The sequence below is a fragment of the Apus apus genome, chromosome 5, assembly GCF_020740795.1.
Source record: "Apus apus isolate bApuApu2 chromosome 5, bApuApu2.pri.cur, whole genome shotgun sequence".
NCBI classification, from domain to species: Eukaryota; Metazoa; Chordata; class Aves; order Apodiformes; family Apodidae; genus Apus; species Apus apus.
In genome coordinates this window covers 33,496,706-33,517,643 of record NC_067286.1, presented here as the reverse complement: position 1 = coordinate 33,517,643, position 20,938 = coordinate 33,496,706, and the positions used below count along the sequence as shown (strand labels likewise).

At 36.3% G+C, this 20,938-nt stretch overlaps 1 protein-coding gene across 3 annotated transcripts in view; it reads left to right on the top strand.

Annotated features, from left to right (window-relative positions):
* The window catches only part of SPRED1 (sprouty related EVH1 domain containing 1), a 63,008-nt gene extending 51,234 nt beyond the window's left edge, over nt 1-11,774 (top strand). For all 3 annotated transcript variants that reach the window (XM_051621461.1, XM_051621463.1, XM_051621462.1), the window contains 2 exons: nt 5,157-5,315; nt 9,999-11,774. In XM_051621461.1, coding sequence (XP_051477421.1) covers nt 5,157-5,315; nt 9,999-10,658 — 819 coding nt within the window. In that variant the 3' untranslated portion in view covers nt 10,659-11,774. The remainder of the gene's footprint in view (nt 1-5,156; nt 5,316-9,998) is intronic.
* Nucleotides 11,775-20,938: the final 9,164 nt, after the last annotated feature.

Genomic DNA, 20,938 nt, shown 5'->3' with positions numbered 1-20,938 from the left:
GGTTAGTGATTGGACTCGATGATCTTGAAGGTCTTATCTAACCTAAGTGATTCTGTGATCTTGGGTCACTAGTTTGTTGGGGGTTTTTTTATTATTATTATTATGTTCTTCAAATAAAATTTCTCAGAGAAAGCTTTCTTCTTACTGAAGTTGATTTTGAAGACATAGCTTCATTATAGCTTCTTTAGATACTCTGTTGTTCACAAATAATGTTGAAATATTGTTTTTTAAAAATACCGTTGCTTAAGGGTGTTCATTCTTGCCTATAAAGGTTGCTTACATGAATACAACTACTATTAGTTGTTTAATGAACATATTATATGCAAATTGTTTATATCATTAAATGAGCCTTAGACTTACTAGATTAATTTCAAACAGAAATACATGGATTAGTTAATGGAGAGCTATCTGGCTTCCTGTAGTGCTTGCAAGTGGATCCCGGGAATGTATATATAGTTATAAGGCAACATACCCTAATAATTTGTTTTGGTAGGAGGTTTGGATTTTTTGGTATAAAAACAGGCATTTTGAATGCAGAAGACAAGCTGATTGTTTAAGTCAGTTTGCTTGTTTGTTTAAAGATTGGCTCAGATTCTTTTCCTCTAACCAAATATAAACTATCTGACTTAATTGAAGAAAAATGTAAGAATCTGATTTTTTTTTTTCCTTAGAAGTAAATCTAGCTAAATGAAATCTAGAGCTCATGCATTTAGAATTATTTTATGTGGGGCTTGGATCCTGAAATGTGTAAGTTTTGCTTTTGAAAACTGAAAAATAGAGCAGTTGGGTCTTAATCTCTTTCAGGTTTTGTTGATTCAACCATACTGGTGTTATTTATAGGCTACCATCACATTTTAACAGTTTTGAAGTAGTAAGAAGCGGAGCACTTATGCTTTGAAGTTTCTTACTACTGCCAGAAGAAAACTGCAGACTGATAAATTATAAGCAGGAAAAAACAGTGTAGCGTGTTCTTTCAGAAATAGGTAGGTACATTGGGGGTTTTGTGACTATGAAGGGGAAGAAGGCCTGCAACACATGCCTTTTTGTAAATATGCTATTTAGGGACCGTTCAATTTATTTTGTGTATAACAAAAGGTTCACAGAAGTTATATTTTACAAAAATAACTGGACATTGTGACTTGTAATGAAATGTGAAATTATTTACCTTTGACACTGTATTGTTTTTATGCAGAAGAAAATACTGCATGATAAAACACTAAAGATTACAGTATTTAGTGCACTTAATAAATTGTCTGGTGTAGTTACTAGAACTAAAAGTAATACTTATTTATATTATCCATTTTAAATAAGTCCAGTAATATATCATGCTAAAATTATTTGAGTTTATTAAGCTTTTTTTGTGGAGTAGTATTTGAAAAAGTGAAGGAAGTTTTGGGTTTGTTGTTTTTTCTCACCAGTATCCCTAGCTGACTTTAAGTCTCCCTCTCCATCTTATTTCCTCAGAGTGTTATGTTTTATGTTCTAATTTACTAGTTCCTTCCTTGGAATCCCTAAAAACCTCTATTATGCTTTATATATTCAGGATATATAACCTAGAAAGAAAGAGGCTTGTCAGATACCTTGTTTTTTACTTTAAACTGTACAAACCATCCAGAGTAATCTAGGTAATATTTCAGTCCATGTCAGAAATATATACCTGATTATAATAAGAACTTCTTTGCCAAATATGAAAATATTTGCTCCATCAGTCTTAGAAATAACTAAAGTACAAGGAAGTTATTCACATTTTTAACCCTCTATCATCTATTCATTATTTTAAAATTAAGGAAACGAAAAAATAATAATTTAAAAGCTTCTTGTATTGGTTAGTATCAAACAGCAGACTTTCAGGCCTCATGGGAAGTAAACACATGAATTGGGATGCAACAGAAATGTGGTCTCTCATCCATCCTTCTATGTAATCATTAAACTTACTTAGAGCAGAATATTTTTAACAATGTTTGCAGAACAATGTTGAATTCTCTCCCAGACTTAACTCTGGCAAACTGGGAAAAGTAAGGAAAGAAAATTTGAAGGAGAAGCTCAGTCTGGTTTTCATTTTCTCTACAGCTGTCATCTGGCTTTGAATTCTGCTGGAGAGCTACAGCTGGAGTCATTTTATTGCTTTACCCAGCATCCTTTTCCCTGCGCGCACAGAAATGTTTTAGTAGTCTTGGAAAAAAATTCAGAGTATCTCTTAGCAACCATAGGACAGTAATTATTATACCAGCAGCTGGGAGCAAACCAGATTTCCGTTGTGCATTTAAAACTAGCGAAGGTTACTTTACAGATGATACTGAATAACCTATGCCAGTACTGTACTTTGCAGGCTGTGGTTAAAGGATATTGAATGTGGGCGGTGTAATTGCTTTGAACAGTAGAAAAGGGGAATGTGTGCATCTGTGTTTGTGTGTAATATTCTATATATTTAATATACCAAACCTATTTCATGTGGAAAACTTTACATTTGTGCTTTTTCCTTAAATGCGTTTTCAGTACAATAGCATTTTTTTTTCTAGGGCCTCTCCCTGCAGGTTGTCTGTGTTTCCACTAAAAATGTGGGGATTTAGGTGTTTATGACCTTGTCATAAAACATCACATTGGAGTAGGAAGTGAAGCTGCTTTTTGACACTAATGAACGTGGTTTGGCTGCATCTAGACTATCAGTTTAATTAAAAATACAGAGTTCAGGATATTCATCTGGCATTTCTGTAGTTCTGCATAGTCAGTAGGCTAAATAAGATCATAGCTGAACTGATCACTGACATTCCTCACAAACACCAGAAGTGGCTGTGTCTGCTTGCCTGTAGTGTTGGGGTTGCTAGGCTGGGTGTTGTACTTTCCAAACAGCTATCTCATGAGTTCTTACCTTAAAATGGTCAGATGCCTTTCTCTGTCGACTCTCACCCCCAGATTTGTCCTTGAAGTCAATTAACTTGAATTGAGGTGTTTGTGTTGGAATTCTATAAAAGCATTCCTTTGTAATTGCTGCATATAGGGCACAAAGGCTTGCTTTAAGATTAAGGTTTGTATTTTATACATCGCTGTCTGGTGCTGCTAGTTAGCACTGTAATACATGATCAGTTCCTGTATCCTGTTTTAGACTGAGCCTTTTTTGACTGCAAAGGGGAGTGTGTGTGTCTGTGAGAGCATGCATCCCCTTTGCTCTACAGTTCAGGTAGTTTATTTCTGAAGAAAAAAAGGTGTGAATCACCTTCATGGACAGGAAATAATGCAGGCTGTTGCAAATCTCACCCAGGGATAAAGACTGGCTTGTGGGTAGGATGTGTTTTTCCCTGGGAAGGAAGGAGGAGTAGTTTTGCAGCTCTCATCCCTTCTCCCTAGACCCCTCAAATTGATAATAGATAGGGGGGTAGGAGGGTTAAGTAGTGCTTATCACTGTGGTTTCTGTAAAATGGCTTCTAGCTGTTCCAAGTGTTCCTAGCTTAAATTGTTTCTGCTTGTAAGCATTTGTAACATTGCTCAAACCAAAAATAGTCTTGGGCATTTCTTCCTCATTCTGGATGCAGCTTTCCTGTGCTTTGGAAGCTTTTATGTCATTGGGCAATATAGCTAGAGTAGTACCTTCTGTTAGGAAGATGTTTGATATGGCACTAATATTTTACGGGTTTTGCCCTTAAAATAAGTATATATCCATGAAATCCATCTCTTGCCAGTCATTTTAACATTTCTTTTGTACTCCTTTCCCAACAGTTTTTGACCAGAAAATTTAATTTTGTCAACAAGGTTGATTGCGTAGTGGCACTATCATACTCAAGGATCTGCCAAAAGTATTTTTTCCTTGAGTTTTGTCTCTCTTCAAAAGTTTTCAGTAGAACTTCAACCTGATGGAGCTGTTGTCTTTTCTGGGGCATATGCTCTCTAGAATTAAAACTGATGATTGATTTTTAACGTTTTCCCAGTCATAGTACTTCTGAACAATTCTTAAATTCTTAGTGATGTGGTAATTTTCTTTCTCCTAAAGATCAGCTACAGAACAGCTATTTCGCCTTTATTGAGATATCTCAAAGCTTTATACATCAGGCTTTTATGTGAGGTGTTAATGTAATCCCAGAATAAGTCCTTAAGTTTTTGATAAAACTAATGATTCAGTGATAGTATTTAACCTGCCAAAACTTCAGGTTTGCCTCTGCCTCAGTAGTTTTCTGCAGCGTTTTTTTTGTTTCCCTCTTAATGTTTTCTTGATAGATGCAAATCCTTACCATAAAGCTGAAACATTCTCATTGCTGGAAGCTGGATCATGCCAGAATTTTCTCAGTGCTATCAGATTATGACAGTCAGTTACATCTACAGCATTTCTTAATGCAAACAAAACATTGTCTAGTACATTTTTGGCAGCCCAATGGATTTATATCAATATGCACTACTGTATCCTAAGTATATCCCAGTCACTTAAGCTTAAAGAAAGAGAACTGTTTGTTTTTCTCTTCTTTTCAGAAATTTGATCATCTCACAAGCTAATATTCCACCCAAACATACTTCCTCTTCCTTATTCTCAGAGGCACACGTCCTGCAGATACCCTATTATATGTTGCCATGTGGTCTCATTTTTGTGTCAGATTCCCTGATACAGCCTTAATTTCAAAAAGACAGTCGTTAGTTGTTTAATACACGCTTGCTGTGATTAGATATTTTAATTGAGCCAGTATATGTTAAAAATGGCTTTCAGTTCCTTTCCAGCTGATCTTGTTTGTAATTTATTAAAAGGTCAGACTAGTTTTTGCCTTATTAATCTCAGATTATTTTTTTTTCTCCAGTTGCATATTTTTAAATGCTGGCAGCCTTGTGGGAAGCTAGGGAAAGCATAATCTTAGAAACTAGGCTAATCTCTCCTTCCTTGGAGAAGTTCCTCAGTCTGATTTGGCAAGTGAGTTACAACAACATGTATCTCTAATGCCCAAGTTGTGTATGCTCTGCAGAAGAGGAGCTCTTATTTTTCAAGGCAGACTCATAATAAAGAAAATACTTGTGTCCTTATGAGTACTTAAAAAATGTGTATTTAAAAATGCTTCTGTTTATAGATGCCTCTAACACATGTTGTAAAATATTAATACCTTTATGTACAAACTTGGTGGGTTTGATGTATTTTTTGTAAAAATGCAAAAACATTTCAAGGGAGTTCTTATGTATTCTAGACTACTCAAGAAAATACATCAGGTTCATTAATGAAAGATCACCTTTTCCAACACGAAACTGTAGTAACCAGTGAACCTTACAACAGTGCAAATTTGAGGCCTTCAGCATTGGAGGATTTCAACACCAGGAGAGCCTGTTTTCCTAGCCAACCTAACCAGGTAAGACTTCCAACAAAAGAAGAGGTTCTTACTTTTCTTGCTGCATTAATGGCACAGTATATAGTTTCTGATAAGAAGGCACTGTTATTCTAAATCTCTGTATCTAGTATTACATGCTCAACTTCTTGAAATTATCAATAAAGCTTTGCAGCTGAAACATTACAGCATTGTTATGGCAGATGTAGAGCTCTGTGAAGGAATTTGCCTATTTACTTATTTACCTGTAATGCAGCAGACTACGAATAAATGTTTCACTTTTGTTGAAGTCAGATTTCCTTATTAGACTTCTCTATCTGAAGACTTGAAAAGCTGTTTGAATTTGTTCCAAAAATGTTACCTGGCCATGAGCTCAGTCTCAGTTACATGTATGCTAATACTGTTTTGATTATAAATATTGTGTCTTTAAAATATTTTATGTCTTGGATGTGTTACACAGTGGGGCACTTTTGCTAAATGTTTTTAGTGAATCATTGTTTTTTATACTTTCTAACTGCCTATTTAAACTGAAACACTCTATTTTGGTAATGAAAGGAAAACAATATCTCAGTTATGCGTGAAAAGTATTAAGCTATTGATTACCAGATTCTTAACACAGAAGAAAACCCACTAATGTGAGTGTACATCTAGAAGGCTGATGTACATTTTTAAAATTGGGTCGTATTTATACATTAGATTGCAAAGGTGATGTTACAGCTTTTTTTTTTTTTTTAACAATATACATTTTGCTTTATTCTAAGCCTCAAAGAACTGACAGTTTTTTAATAATTAATCTGAGGCTCTTAGGCCTAGAAGAAAACACATGGGAAACTTTTTAGAATAAGCTTAATAACAGAATTCAAAGCAGAATGCAGGTTCAAGTAGTTACGAACACTTAATCAGAAAATATTTCTGCTCATTGAAATAAAGCTTTTTAATGCCCTCAGTCATTCTTGCAAGTAAAGATAAGATTGTATTATTCTTGTATCAGCTGCTTTCTAACTGCTTTATTGGGCAAAAGAAGCAGTGTTATCTGGAGAATTAACTAAAGAACATGAAATTACAAACTTCTGATTTTCAGTCATTGATTGAGCTCAAATTATCTCTTTGTGTAAGTCACCTCATAGTTTTGTTTGTTCTGTTCATCAAGAAGTACATATTTTTCCCTCTTCCTATTTGCTTGCTAAGAGAATTAAAACATTTCTTAGAATAGATGGGTGATTAGGTGTTGCAGCTAACACTTTACAGCTACAGTAACCAGTGATGTACATGCTGTTAGTCCTCCCAAAGTTGAAAAGTGCAGTAGCTTAAAATACCTGTATGTTTTCATAGCACATAGGGAATTTGCTACAGAGCTGTAGTTATACTGGGGGTAGTGCCTGTTTGATAGAAATTAAATATGAATCTCTTTGAAACGACAGTGGTAGATTTAATTTCTTGTAGGCTGTAGTTAAGGGAGATTCCGTGCAAATTGAAGTAGATATTATTTAAACTATTGTTCTCATATTGTAGCACCACCTGCATCCAACATTCCCTGCTTTTTGCATGGTCCTGTGGTGCACACCTTTAGAACATAGACAAGTCAACAAAATGTCACATTCAGTTTATGCACACATTGCACTGTCTCTGCTGAACTCCATGCATGTGACCATGTGGCACAGCAGATCTTGAGGTAAATACCTGTTTTGTTTCAGTGATGTATGAATAACTTTGAACACTCTTATGGTGCTTATAGTTCAATAGCTCAAGAAGTAGATGCTCAAACTAAGGAAGCGGTTAATGACAGTTCAGATCTTTACCTCTACTACTTTGACTGTTACTAAAAAATATCCAAGTACCTCAGCTCTTCAGCTACAGTGATGATACGGTGTAATACACCGATACATGTTTAACTAAGATTTAGTACTTTAGTGCTTTCAGCTGCTGGTGTCCTCATACTGGGGAGCTACAAGCTGAGCAAACTCAAGGACATCTGTTTGAGGAGAGACAGTGAAGGCTATAGTACCAAGCAAGTGTTCATGCCTTGTTTAAAAGTGCAGCCCTTCAAGTAACAGTTTTAAGATGAAACAGGTGAGGCACTGAAACAGGTTGCCCAAGGAAGCTGTGGGTGCCCCCTCCCTGGAAGTGTCCAAGGCGAGGTTGGGTAGGGCTAACTTGACTACCTTACCTAACTTAATTGTTCTTAAGTTTTTTTTATGTACCTTGTGCTTTCATATAGGTCCCATTAAACACCCAATATGTAAGCACTTTACAAGTAAAGCTTTACCAAAATTTCTCCTGTTTGCTTCTTTTTCAGCGTTTTCTACTTCCTTTCTTAAAAAAAAAAACAATTTCTTAATATCAGTTGCGTAAAGAACATAATGCTGCCTTTTTTGTAATATGTCAGACCTTTGCATTTTAGTAGCTGTTTGGCTGGGGACTTTAAAAACAGAGTTCTAAGTATGTGGTGTGTTCTGCTCAAACAAACAGAAAGCCTTCAAAGACTTAAGGAGACGTCACATTTTACAGTTGTTAGTATTTGTAGTGATCTTTAATGGCTATTAGCTGTCTGGGGAATGGGAGGTTGAGAGTGGGTTCTTAAGTTTGAGGTTTTGGGGTTTTGTTTTCTTTCAAACAATGGGTTTTATTTAATGTCTTAAGTACATGCGTAATATTCTGTGTGGATGGTGGGGTAAGGATCCTTTATGACTGTAACATAGAGAATTGTAATGACATTTTTGATGCTTTTCCCCTTAAATAAATTTATGCTGGTTACTGTTCTAGAAAGCCAGTTAGCCATAGCTAGTTATTGATGGTAAAACAATGGGCTCTTTCTCTTGTTTGAGAACAGAATAGAGTTGAGAAGTACTCTGCTTTTATAAGCAAAGGGGAGGCCTAGCTGCTTGCATTGGAGCCTGGGGAAGTATGGAAGAGCAGTGATGTTAGCTGAATAGGATATGACCTTTCTTCACCCCGTATCCTTTAGACCTTGTGGAAGTCTAAGTACGTGGCTTGGAGCCAAGAAAAAAAAAAAAAAAAGGTTCTTGTTAGCATACTTCAATTGAAATTTCCAGGGCAAAGCAGCTCTAATTACAGTTCTGTATTTAAAATATATCACACAAGGATTATCAAGCAGGGAAGTGATGGTTAGAGCAGGCTACAGATATTCTTATTAATCAAAAGCTGGCATATTTTGAGAAGCTATTCCTTCCTCTTTCCCAGCTGCCTTCCTCTGGCTCCGTCTCCTACCCCAAAATCAGGGCTTGCAGACTTCAGTGTAGTAGGAGCATAGACACTTGCAAAGTGAAATAGAAGTATGTTAACTTAAATCATCATCTTCAGTAGTTGGCTGTTGCACACTGCAACAGATGAGGAACATACAGTTCAACTGTTGTCCTAGGCTATGGAATGGTGACACATTTAATTCTCATTAATTTGATGAGTACCAGTAAGGTAAACACTCCCAAAGCAACAATACTTATGCCAAAGATGCATTCCCAAATAATTCATGATTCTGGAAGAAATGTGTAAGACTAATGGTTAGTGGAGTGATCTTTTCAGTCTTCTCTGTTAGATGGTTTGCAGGCTGTGCACTTGACAGGAGAAAAAGGCGGAATTTGACTTGAAGCTCACTTATATTCTGGCTCCCGATTATAATAGCCCTACAGTGTAGGAAAATAATTGCCTGTCTGTGAAGGCAGGAATACTAGGACCTACTGAGACTTGCTTTTTTGCTGCACTATCTGCTATTTTTGGGAGCTCCTTCCATATATGTCTGCTAATTTTTTATCCTGTCGTTACTTGCACCTTTTCTTGAAAGTCACTTGTCATGTGATTCCAGTAACATTTAGTGGCAGTCTACTATCTTATATCTAAGGTCTGCAATATTTCAATTCAGATTATTCACATTTGCCGCCTTCAACAGCTTTTCCATGCCCCCATTCCCTGTCATCATAAGGCAGAATAAACAAGAACTCTATCCTATCTCTTAGTTGTTTGTTTTGTATGTGTTTAGCATGTTCCTTCCTAGTTGCCTTTTGAGGTAAAAGGTCTTGAATTATGATCAGGTCATTACAGGTTGAGAATTTAAAAAATACTTTGGTGTTTGCCTGCAGGTGTCCTAAACGAATCAATTTAAGTACTATATATTAGCTAAAGGGTGTAGCATTTAGAAGCCACTGTTATTGATTGATCATGTAGGGAATATTCTTCCTCAAATGGCAAAATCCTCATCTAGAATACAGCATTGAGAATTAAGTAACCAGTATTCAGTACTCTCATTGTAAAAGTGAAGGGAGTTTGAAAACTCAGGCAGTTAATCCCAAAGCAGTGAACCGTCACGTACGCGAAATCAGAAAATTCAGGTAAGGCGTAATTAAGCCGTGGGATTAATTGCCAGTGTGAGGTGGTAAAATATGAATTTTGAGCATAATTCAAAGAACAGTATCAAGTTTTATGTGGATGCCAAAATAACCAGAGCTTTTATGAAATGCTAAAACGTCAGGAAAGAATACTGAAGATCATGGTCCTAGTATCATGCAAAAGGCTCATTATTGTGGGGAAGTCTGTGGATTGTCCTAGTAGGAAAACAAGCTGAAATTTTTATCTTGCAGCAGCAAGAAAAAAAATTATCCTGTTTTTTAATTTTCTAATCTTAAGTTTTACATTGTAGGTGGACATAAATTTGGGACTTTGCTATAGTGAACTTCTCTTATTTTGCTATTTCAGGTCCCACTGAAGTCAATCAGACATGTTAGCTTTCAGGATGAAGATGAAATTGTTAGAATAAACCCTCGTGACATTTTGATACGTCGTTATGCAGACTACAGGCATCCTGACATGTGGAAGAACGACCTGGAGAGGGATGACGCAGACTCAAATGTACCATTTTCTAAATCAGACAGTAAAAAATCTGACTATTTATACCCATGTAGAGATGGAACTAAGTTGAATTCCCTGAAAGACTCCAAGAGTTCTGTGGTATTTAAAATTCAGCCTTCCTCATCGAAATTTAAAAACTCAAAAAGAAGAAAAGAGGATGGTGAGCGTTCCCGCTGTATATACTGCCAGGAAAGGTTTAATCATGAAGATAATGGCAGAGGAAAATGTCAAGATGCACCAGATCCTATTAAAAGATGTATCTACCAAGTTAGTTGCATGCTTTGTGCAGAGAGCATGCTGTATCACTGCATGTCAGACTCTGAAGGAGATTTCTCTGATCCTTGCTCTTGTGACACTAGTGATGACAAGTTCTGCTTGCGCTGGTTAGCACTGGTGGCACTCTCGTTCATTGCTCCTTGTATGTGCTGCTACCTCCCCTTGAGAGCATGCCATCACTGTGGTGAGGTATGTGGGTGCTGTGGAGGAAAGCATAAAGCTGCGGGATGAATCAGTCTTGTGCCAAACAGAGCTGAAAAATCTTTGTTTCCAGGAAGCATCTAACTTGGATTTGTGGAAGCTTTTTGGCAAGCTGAAGGGAATCTTCTTTCATGTAAGAGATGCTTGATGTGGAGGAAGCAACAAGACTTGTCAGACCTTGGCATTTTACAAGTGCTAGCCACGCCTAATTATTTCCTTTGAGCACGTGGCATTTGTTGCAAGTTGTGAAGGAGATTTTGCAAAGGAAAGCCTATTCTTATTATTGGCTATAAAATGAGTATATAAACTATGATTATACTAAAAGGGATTAACTTTTGCCACTTTGTACATTCGTGGTGTAGGTGAGGGGGCTCTTTTAAAAGGATTAAAACTTACCTGAGGGGAAATTTTAACTAAAAGTGCACTAGTGACAGTTGATTTAAGATTAAGAAAAGTTAATACTCGACAATGAGAAATAAAACTGATTTTAAGTGCAACTAAATCACTTATTAATAGTTTTTTGGAAGCGACTTTATGTATAAATAACAAATGTTTATATTTAACTAAATGTGTAAGGTACGAATTATTACATGTTAAACTTTCCTTCTCTCTGATATAGTAGGTATGGACCATATCTACTGTCACATTCCATGGTAGTATTTTAAATATTTAATTAGTTAATTTAGTTGCATTTTTATTCCAGGTGGACAAATTGGTATTTTCAGTCCTGTTTCCCTTCAGCTACAGTTTGTGTTGAGTTGTATCCATACATCCTGATAATCTAAAAACCTTTAAAATATTAATTATTCTAGTCTTGAGTGACCAATATTTTTTTGTTAAGCACAGATGTAATTGTCTAAAATGTTCTTGTTAGAACATAACATTTATTTTTATATATAAATTACTTTGATTTCAACATAATAGCAAAAAGGAAGTTATTTCTGTTGCTCAACCAGCAAGTTGTTTTCTTTTGGGGTGTCCTCCAAAAATACTTTATTGCATATTCAAATGTTCATTAAGCAAAAGGTACATTAAGGCAGTTGTAACAAATTGTCATCAGTGTTCTTGTTTATCCTTCTGTTAAACTAGGATCCTGTTCAGCTGTTTATCAAGTACTATGATTAAAACAAAAGATTAATAACAAAAGTGAAATTGTTTTCATTATTTTGAACTGCAACTTTTTCTTGGTTGAACAAGCAAGAACAAAAGTACTGAGTGTTTTGTTCACAAACAACAAAAGACTTAGCTTGAGAAATAAATTACAGCACAGGCAGAATTGGAGTGAACTTCATAATTGAGGAAATTGGAGGGAGGGTGGGGGAGGGAGTGAGAGAGAGTGTATGTATGTGTATGTGCGATGGTATATTGTGTATGATACTTGTTATGGCTTTGTACTTACTAAGTGATTAACTTTCAGATAAGAATGAACTGATGGCCCAGTAGATAATTTTCTAAAACATTACATGCTTTGCTCTGTCATGAAGTAAGACACATTTACTTTTCATTAAAGATACGTAAAACACTAAAACTGGTTATCATTCACTACTGAAGGTGCCTGTTTGATATCTTGGCTGGAGTGGGACAGACTGTCACTGGTATATACCCTTGTCACTAAACAAACAAAACACCTAATTGATTTTAAAAGATGCACATGACTTACCTTTCTCACCTCCTATGCATTTCTTCAGTATATTTTGTGTAATTTTTCCTTCTGCATGTATCAGTGCTCTTAGTTTTCCCTTTTAGCATTTGTATCTGTCTGTAAAATACTTTTTAAAAGAAAACATTTATATTTATATTACAGCTTGAATTGACCACCTTGTGTACATAGATCATCTCAAAGTATTATTTCACATTGAAAAGAAGACAAATATATTGATAAATTGTAGAAGTTACGGAAGCTTCTAGTTTTGTATTAAGAGTTGATTGGATTAGTTTAGTCCAAGAATATGACACTCTGGCAGCAGTCTTGGGTTTTACTGTTTATATATTTGAAAACTGCTATTCTGGTTGATTTTCATGCTTTACATCTTTTCAACTAAATGTAGGTTGCCTAGAATAGACTGTTAACTTTAATAACAACTTTGATTAAAAAATGGCAATGTTTTTCTAGTGAACTAGAGGAATTTCATATTTCTAAGTTCTAGGTTCCTGATTCAAAGTGAAGAGAGATATGAACAACCTAAGAAAAGAACTTGCTGGCTGTATAGGAAAATGCTATAGAATCATACTGTGTATATACTTCAGAAAGAAATTAGTTTAAAGAGTTTCTTCTGAGCACTATACAACATAGTGAAACTCCTGGCCCTGTACTGTATTCTTTATGAAACATATGCTTTAATATTTTAATTGAATGTGTGCATTAATATTTTCACCTTGCATTTAACCACTTTCCTGCTAAAATATTTTCACCTTTTGCTTTCCGCTTTGAAGACCAGATCCATCTAAAATGGGTTACCGAAACTGACGTATGTTCCCTTTTTCTCCTGGAAGTGTCAGCCTGCATGCCCAGTTTGAGAGTGACTAAAAGAACTGCGAAGACCCATGATTACCTAACGGGCTGGTTTTGGTGGGATGCACATGTACTTTTTCTTCTTGTGTGAGTGATCTTACCTCCTGTTGCAGTTAGGAGATGAGTAGTGATAGGTGGACATACAACAAACCCTTTCCAGAATGGGCTGTTATATCCATACATCTTTTTGGTTTTGACAGCATATAACATTTATTCTGTTTCTTCTGAAATACTTAAGCATTTGGGAAAAGAGAAATTTCCTCCCCAGTCCTTACTCCTTCCCTCACCCTTAACATCAGAACTGTAGTTTGTCAGGCATGTAGTAGCAGAGTTTTGTGCTGCTTGGAGGGGAGACCCAAGCCTTGGGAAACTATCATTGAATATTACGTCCCTGGCGTATTGAAAATCTCAGTTATAATGTGAAAATGAAGTATTTCCCCTTGAAATGGGGGAAGAAGTTAAATCATAGCAGCACTTGTGCACCATCTACTGGGGAAAATCATTCAGCTGCATTCTTGCATGATATTAGGCTACACAGTAATTTAACTGGCTATTGGTGCACTACTTAAGCTACAAAAATATATTAAGCTGTAGTTAAGAATTTACAAAATAGTAATTTGGCCTCCTACTGTGATTCTTTGTCTCATCTTAAGATGTGCTTCTGAAGTTTCATTATTAATATTGATTGAAAGTAAAAATGCTTTAACCAAATATTTTATTAGGTTTTAAATAGTTCTGATGGCATGTTATACAAGAGCGTAAAAATAAGGAATGAAAGAAAAATGGACTGTTTCACCGGGCTCATAAAACTTTTTTTTTTTCTATTATTACTATTTAGAATTGTTTTCCCTTGAAGTTCACTCCCACAGCAAAGTGATGGGAGTTTTTTATGTTGATGCCATGTGAGTCTGGCCTTTTGGTTTGTGATACAAATAAAGTTTTCAGTATGCACAGGTGGGTCTGTGTGCTTGCACAGGCAATTCAGTAGTTGTGAGGGGGATACCTACAGCTGTGTGCAAGATTAGAGCAATCTTCTGATAATAATCTACAATTTCTATGGTAGCTATTTAGTAAACAGCAGCAAATGATGGCATAAAGCTCTGAAGCCTTTCCAGAGCTTATGTAAGGAATGTTCCAATTTTAGCCAATGTGGTTTCCTCTAGAGAAACAAAGGTATTTTGAAGAATGTATTAATTTTACATGTTGGAATAAAACATTCCCATTTCAGATGTGTTGTCTTCAGAATAATTTGTGTGTACCTGGAGGATAATCCTGTATAGATAATGCACAGGTTTAAATTAGCCTTTGAATCTTTTCCGAGTTTATGGCACAGTATCGAACCAGTAAAAGGATACATTCATATTGATAAAATGAAGATCAAGGCTGGTGGCTGGCAGCAAAATAATAACTTTAAAAAGAGGCCTTATGGTACTGTTGGTCCAGTAGCTGGGTAGATAAAACTTCCCTTTCCTTTGGTGTGCTGATAAATACAAGGAGAGGTTGGGTTTGGTTTTTTGTTTTGTTTTGTGTTTGCTTTGTTGTGAGTTGTTTTTTTTCCTGAAAGCTTCTCTCTCTTAATTGCAAAAGTCCTGGTTCGTTTAAGTAATCAAAGCATTTGGTGAAGAAGAAGAAGCCCTCGTGTTCAGAGCTGCAGTATAAGCTGTACATAGTTTTCTTTCTTTTGCTTGGTGCCATTTTCTCTCCACCCTAATGACCTCAAAGTGCCTCATGTGTTTATTGTTTCCATTAAACCTCAATTGCTATTTCTTTCTACCAAATGATGTATAATTTAGTTAACTCATCCCATAAGTGTTTCCTTTATGAATATGAATATAGCTTGTTACTTTGAGTATATAATGTAAATATGCCTTTAAGTTTGTAACTGGTTTGTTACATCATATCCTTGTAAGTTGACTTAGCAGATAACACCACAAAAATTGTTTTAAATGTTTTTTTCCTGTAATTATCTGATTAAAACTGTCTTGAAATTAAAAAACTGACATGTTTTTCCATTCTGTGTTGGAATTACTCAGAACAGTGCATACAAAATTAAATATTGCAGCTTAAGAGCTGAACAAAAAAGATAAAAATACAGGTTATCAAATTGCCATAATATTCTGTGTCCTGGTTAAACAAAATGTCAATCCGATCAATGTAAAAAAATTTATTACCTTTAAGCTCCAGCATCTTTCATCGTAAGAACCATTTTTTAAGAGTAGCTATAATGATTTAAACAAAAATACGCCTGTACCAGCTTGCTTTGTATCTGTAGTAGTACTGGTCCTTGACATGATGCTATAGAATTCAGGATTCCTTCATATAAATCATGTTTATTTGAGTTACCACTCAACCCCATAACAAAAAATATGTATCTCTGAATACAATTTAATTCAAAGCTTTGTGCTAGGTAAAGAATAAGAAATACACCAGAAAAGGAAGGAAAACTCCACAAAGAAAAATTAGTATGAACACATAGAAATCTGTGAGACTATAATTTGAAAGCTCAGTGGTCGTGGTTTAGGATGGATTATTCTAAACTTAATTGTATTTGCCTCTGGTTTTTGCAAATGCTTTCTTACTGGTTATAACCAATAAAGTAATTCCTTCTGTTCATTGGATCTTACTTGAGGAATTTTTACTGTTACATGGTGTAATCATCACATGGACTATTAACTGTTGTTACTTAAGCTTTTTACTGATGATTTATAAATGCAGCTCTACCAGAGAAGGGGAACAGACATTAAGTCACTAACAAGGTGAGGGCTTAATAGGGAATATTTTAGGACTATGTGAAGACAGTATATGAAAACGTGAGTCAGCATTAAATGTGGTTTCATAAAAATGAAAAACCTAGGGTTTGATCTTGGAGAAATCCACCTTAACATCACAACTAATGTACAGTTTTCTGGTTTTGAACAAGAAAATAGGACAGGTAAGAGTCTGCGCTTTTTTTTTTTCCCCCAGGTAAGTCAAATTCAGTTGCTGGGCTTTATAAATTAAGTAAAATACTGAAGTCTATAGAAGAATACTATAGTCTGTAGACCACAGACCTGGTGGCCAGTTTCTAAAGACAGTTTAAAAAGATACCAATTAGTCCAAATGCTCAGTATTTTGTATTTCTGTTGAACATTTTGACTTGCTCTCCTGGATAGTTATGTGCTTCTGTACCAGAATGGAAAGACTTTGGTTTGTAGGGTTATACCATCACTTCCATCGTTTGGGAAGACTGAGCTATGTACTGTAATTAAATAGCTTGGAAACAGACATAACAAGTAAAGGGACAAAAATAAAAAATAATACCATGTTTCAGAACTTTAACTTGAGATTGTAGAGTGTGTGCATGTATACACAGTGGGATCTGACTAAATTATGTTTTGAGTACTGCATTATGCGAGTGACTGGCAATAGTTGTTTTCACCTAGAAGGAAAAGCAAAAGAGGTAAGTCAGTTCTTCAGGAAGCTTGTTCATGTCCTGATTTGAGAACTTTGGGAATGTTTGAGAAGATAATGACTTTCACTGACAGAGTAAGCCTCTCAGATGAATTATGATTTCATCTAAGTGGTGATTTGGCAGACTCCAGGCACATCTTGGTGCCCACCAAATTGGATCTGATGTATTCTTCACAATGTATGTTGATTTATGTCTGTTTGAAGTAATGCATAGGAACAATTATTTAATGTTTGGCATTTACTGCCTTTTTTTTTTTTTTTTTTACCACCATCAAAAAAGTCTGTATTCTAATTTTGAGTAATATGCATTGGGATAAGTGTCTCGAACAGGGTGAGATAGCAGATGAGATGTATATGCACAGAAAAAGATTTACTGCAAACAGCACCTGCATCTTAACTGTTTTAAATTAGAAGGCACAAGCACAGTCAAATTATGGGGAAATTGGGAGATGGGAGCAGAAGCTAAGGTTAGTATGCAAAAGGTACCTTAACAATAAAATGTACTGCTAGTAGTTAGATCAAACAAAAAGCATCAACCATTAAAATGTTGGCAACTTAGTTAACAGCAAGTTTTATACTAGGCCTAGAACACTAATTACTGACTTTAAAAGGATCCTGCAATCTTAAAATAGAGAACGATGAAAGATTGCTTAGTGTTAAATTAACTAATAGAGACAATAAGGGAGTTAATCTCTCTCACCCTCGCCCAGCCACAGCTGGGTTTCCCTTTGTGTGGTCCTTAATTCTGGAGAATTGATCTCTGGCAGGCACCCCCACTGGAGAGAAGTTCTATCAGCCTCCTGGGAAAGTGTATGGGAAGTCTGCTGATCAAAGATGGGATCAGGCTTTTATAGAATAAAGTGGATTGACTGCATGTCGTGTAACTATTTAGCCGTACCTTCAAAATCTCTCATTGGAGAATAAAAGAAAAACTGGGAAAAAAACCAAGAAGGCCCTTTTCTCACCAAGCAAGTTCTTATTTATCTGTTCATTCTTATTTTGCCTCCATTTCGGGCCTTGTGGCCAGGCTGGACACTGTGTTCTTCAACACAAGACAGCTGACAACTTGGCCCTCTGTACCTTGCAAGGTTGTTACCAGCTCAGAGCTTGCAAGCCCTTTTCCTTTCTCATGGGAACCTTTCCATTCCAGGCCTGGTCTATAAAACTGAGAGAAAAAAGCCAATTGAATCATTGAGGGAAACTTAGGCAGGCATGTTGAGAGATGGAGCGTCCTGCTACAGTAAGGTAAGCTGACCAAAAAGCTCAATGTTTGGTGGGGGTGGGAGGATGAGTGGAGAGGGGGAAGAAAAAGAAAAGCATGACCAGGAAAGCTCTTCCTAGTTCCTACCCAGGCCTATATGGTAAATAAACAATTCCTAAATGAAAGCTGTTGCAATATGATCTGCTGCCTGAAAATAGAGACTTTATAGAAAGACAGATCTGGTTGTTTTCCATGATAATGAGCAAGCTTCCTAAGAGAGAGTTCTGATTTCACCATGGACAATGCATAGGTGTTACTGAACTTGCTAACAATGAAAAATACTGGGAGTTTTGTGATTGGTAAGTGTTTGAAAGAGAAGGAATTACCTTTTTAAACACAGATCCAGTATTGATTGATCGTCTGTTTCTCCAGTAAATCTACAATTAGCTGTAAAACCCATTAAGATCATTTAACTTCCTGTTGCATGTAAAACTGGCCTTGAATTATATGCTAATCTCCCCTATTCCAATATTGCAACCTGCCAAAACATTCCTCTATGAGCTCTCTCCTTCCACTACATTTGAAAAAAATAAATCTCCATTTACATATATTGAAGATTCCCTGGCCCCCAATGTAGGTAACATGCCATTTTGTATCCCGCATAAACAGCAAGTAGTGTAGTGAACTATTTCTTTCAACATAAGGATTTGAGACTATATTATTATTTCTGAAATAAAGGAGTTGTGAAAACATCACTGCTGTCAGCAGCTATCACTGTCCCTTTGCCAGAGAGCTGACTGTCCCTTTGTACCTGCCAGTGTGCTTAGCTGCTTTTCTGTTGTTACTTTATATTGCCTGTGAAGGAAGTGTTGCAGTGACTTTATCTTTCCTATGTTTTTTCCATTAGTCATTTCTTTTTACGTTGCCTGAAGTCTTCTTCTGCTTTCTCTGCCAGCTTACAGATTTTTTACAGGCTGTGTGTGCATCTGATGACTATAGCTGCTGATTACTGAATGCCTGTTATAAACAGTATTTTAAAGTTGTATTGCAAAGGCCAAATACTGCATCTCTCTTGAATATGATAATGCTGAGAAGTTTCCTCCATTATGCGGGCATCCAGCTTTGGTACATGGGCTGACCAATTCTAAGAATTAGCTTCTGTGTCTGATATGGTTTTACCTAAATTATCATTTGTCTTGCCTATTTGCATGTAATTGTCTATAAGATAGCTAATTGGATTAACTTTCCAGCACATTCTTGTGCAACTCTTTCCAAGGGAAAGGGGGAACCAGATCCTGAAGCGCTAAACAATTCTTGGTTTGCTCTCTTGCCCTAACAATCCCATCAGTAATACAGTTAAATAATTTTTAGTTGTTGAAATTATGTTGAAACCCACACAGAACAAATTATTTTGGAAGAGTTGTCACTGTTGGCCTTCAGTGGTTCTAGAAATGCTGTTGAGTCATGAGCTGTGCAGGATCCACTGTTCTTATTTTCTGTGATGTTACAGCTATGTGATAAAAATGCTGCTTATGAAGGAGAGAACTCTTTTTCTTTCACAGCTACTTCTGTCATGAGAATGATGAAATGACTATTCCTTCTTCCTTGGGCTTTGTGGTCTTTTTCAGTGAGTTCTTAGAAGCCTCGAAAATGGGGGTGGGGCATGAGATGTGAGAATCATGCTGTCCTAGATAAAGCGTGAGACAGGTTAGATTTTGTATGTGTGGAGTAATGGGAGTGCAGAGGGAGAGCGGAGGAAGAGGAGCATCACCTGGGCCCTGTTCACAAAATTAACTTGTTCAGGACAGTTGACAAGTGATACAGTATTTGCAAGAGATTTCAAGCTTTCTGAATACAGCTGTGCAGCTTCTAACTTCCCCAGGGCCTTTGAGCCTCATGGTGTACCTGAATAAATATGTAAAGTGTGTTACAGTCAAGGTCCTAGCTCTTCCATAATAGGCACTGCCTCTGAAATTCACCAAGTCATAGTACAGAACGCTTTTATTCACAAATAGCTCTTATCTGGAATTTGCAGAGTTGAATACCTCATGGACTGATATCGAAGGTTGACTGCTTTCCAGACATTTCAATTAACACTCTGTTCTAAAGCAGTGGTGGTGGTGGTGATATTCAGACTTGTGAAGAATTTTAGCTTGTGGCAGACTTGCACAGACATCTCTGTGTTAGCTACCTTAGTAAAGTATACTCACATTCCTAAAGTCATGGTTGTGAAGAAGTGTCCAGAAGGTTTCAGTGCATTTGGACCTGGCTGGCCAGAGAGGTGGACAAGCCTCCATGCTGGGAGACATTCAGAACTCATCTAGGCATGTCCCTGAGGAAGCTGCTCAAACTGACACTGCTTTGAGCAGGTAAGGTTGGACTAGGTGATGTCCAGAAGGCACTTACAGCATCAGCGATTCTGTGGCTTGTTTTTCAAGAAAACAAAGATTTTGGAGAAGCAAGAGACCAGTCTCAAAAAACTGATGTGATTTTGTGTCTGCTAAATCTGTTATCTGATTTGGCGGCAAATCCTGTTGATACTTGAATATTTCAAGTACTATAGAAAGATTGTCATTTTAGTCACGTCATCATAATACCTCAGTATTTGTCACTGACAGAATTATTAAAATGTGAATATATTTAAAGAACAAAGGCTTCAATATAAGTAATAGGTATTAGCATAGTATTGAGGTGAGGAGGACAGCTACTCCAACTGTTAGTAATCTTAAAAATATGCACAGGTGTTTGCATAATTACTGAACAGCTGCCTCACATGCTCTTTTGGCACAGAAAACGTTTTCCCAGAGTTGCTAACTAACTTTAAGATATTTTAGTAAAAAAAAAATATATATATATATATATATATATATATATATATATATATATATATGTAAATCAGGCTCTCCAAACCTTTTCCAGATTACCAGTCCAGCTTAAAAGCATCTCTCAAACCTGGCTGGAATCTGAGACAAGTTTCCTAAGAGAAGCAAGGCAAAAATGCCTGAGCAGAATGTATTTGGAATGCATGGAGAGAGGCATCAGTGGCAGGGTGAGACTGGACATGGGAATCCTAACATGGGGTGAGCAGCTAGTAATGGCTGTTGTCAGTAGCCAAGGCCAAAGGATGGGTGGACAGCTGAGAAGATT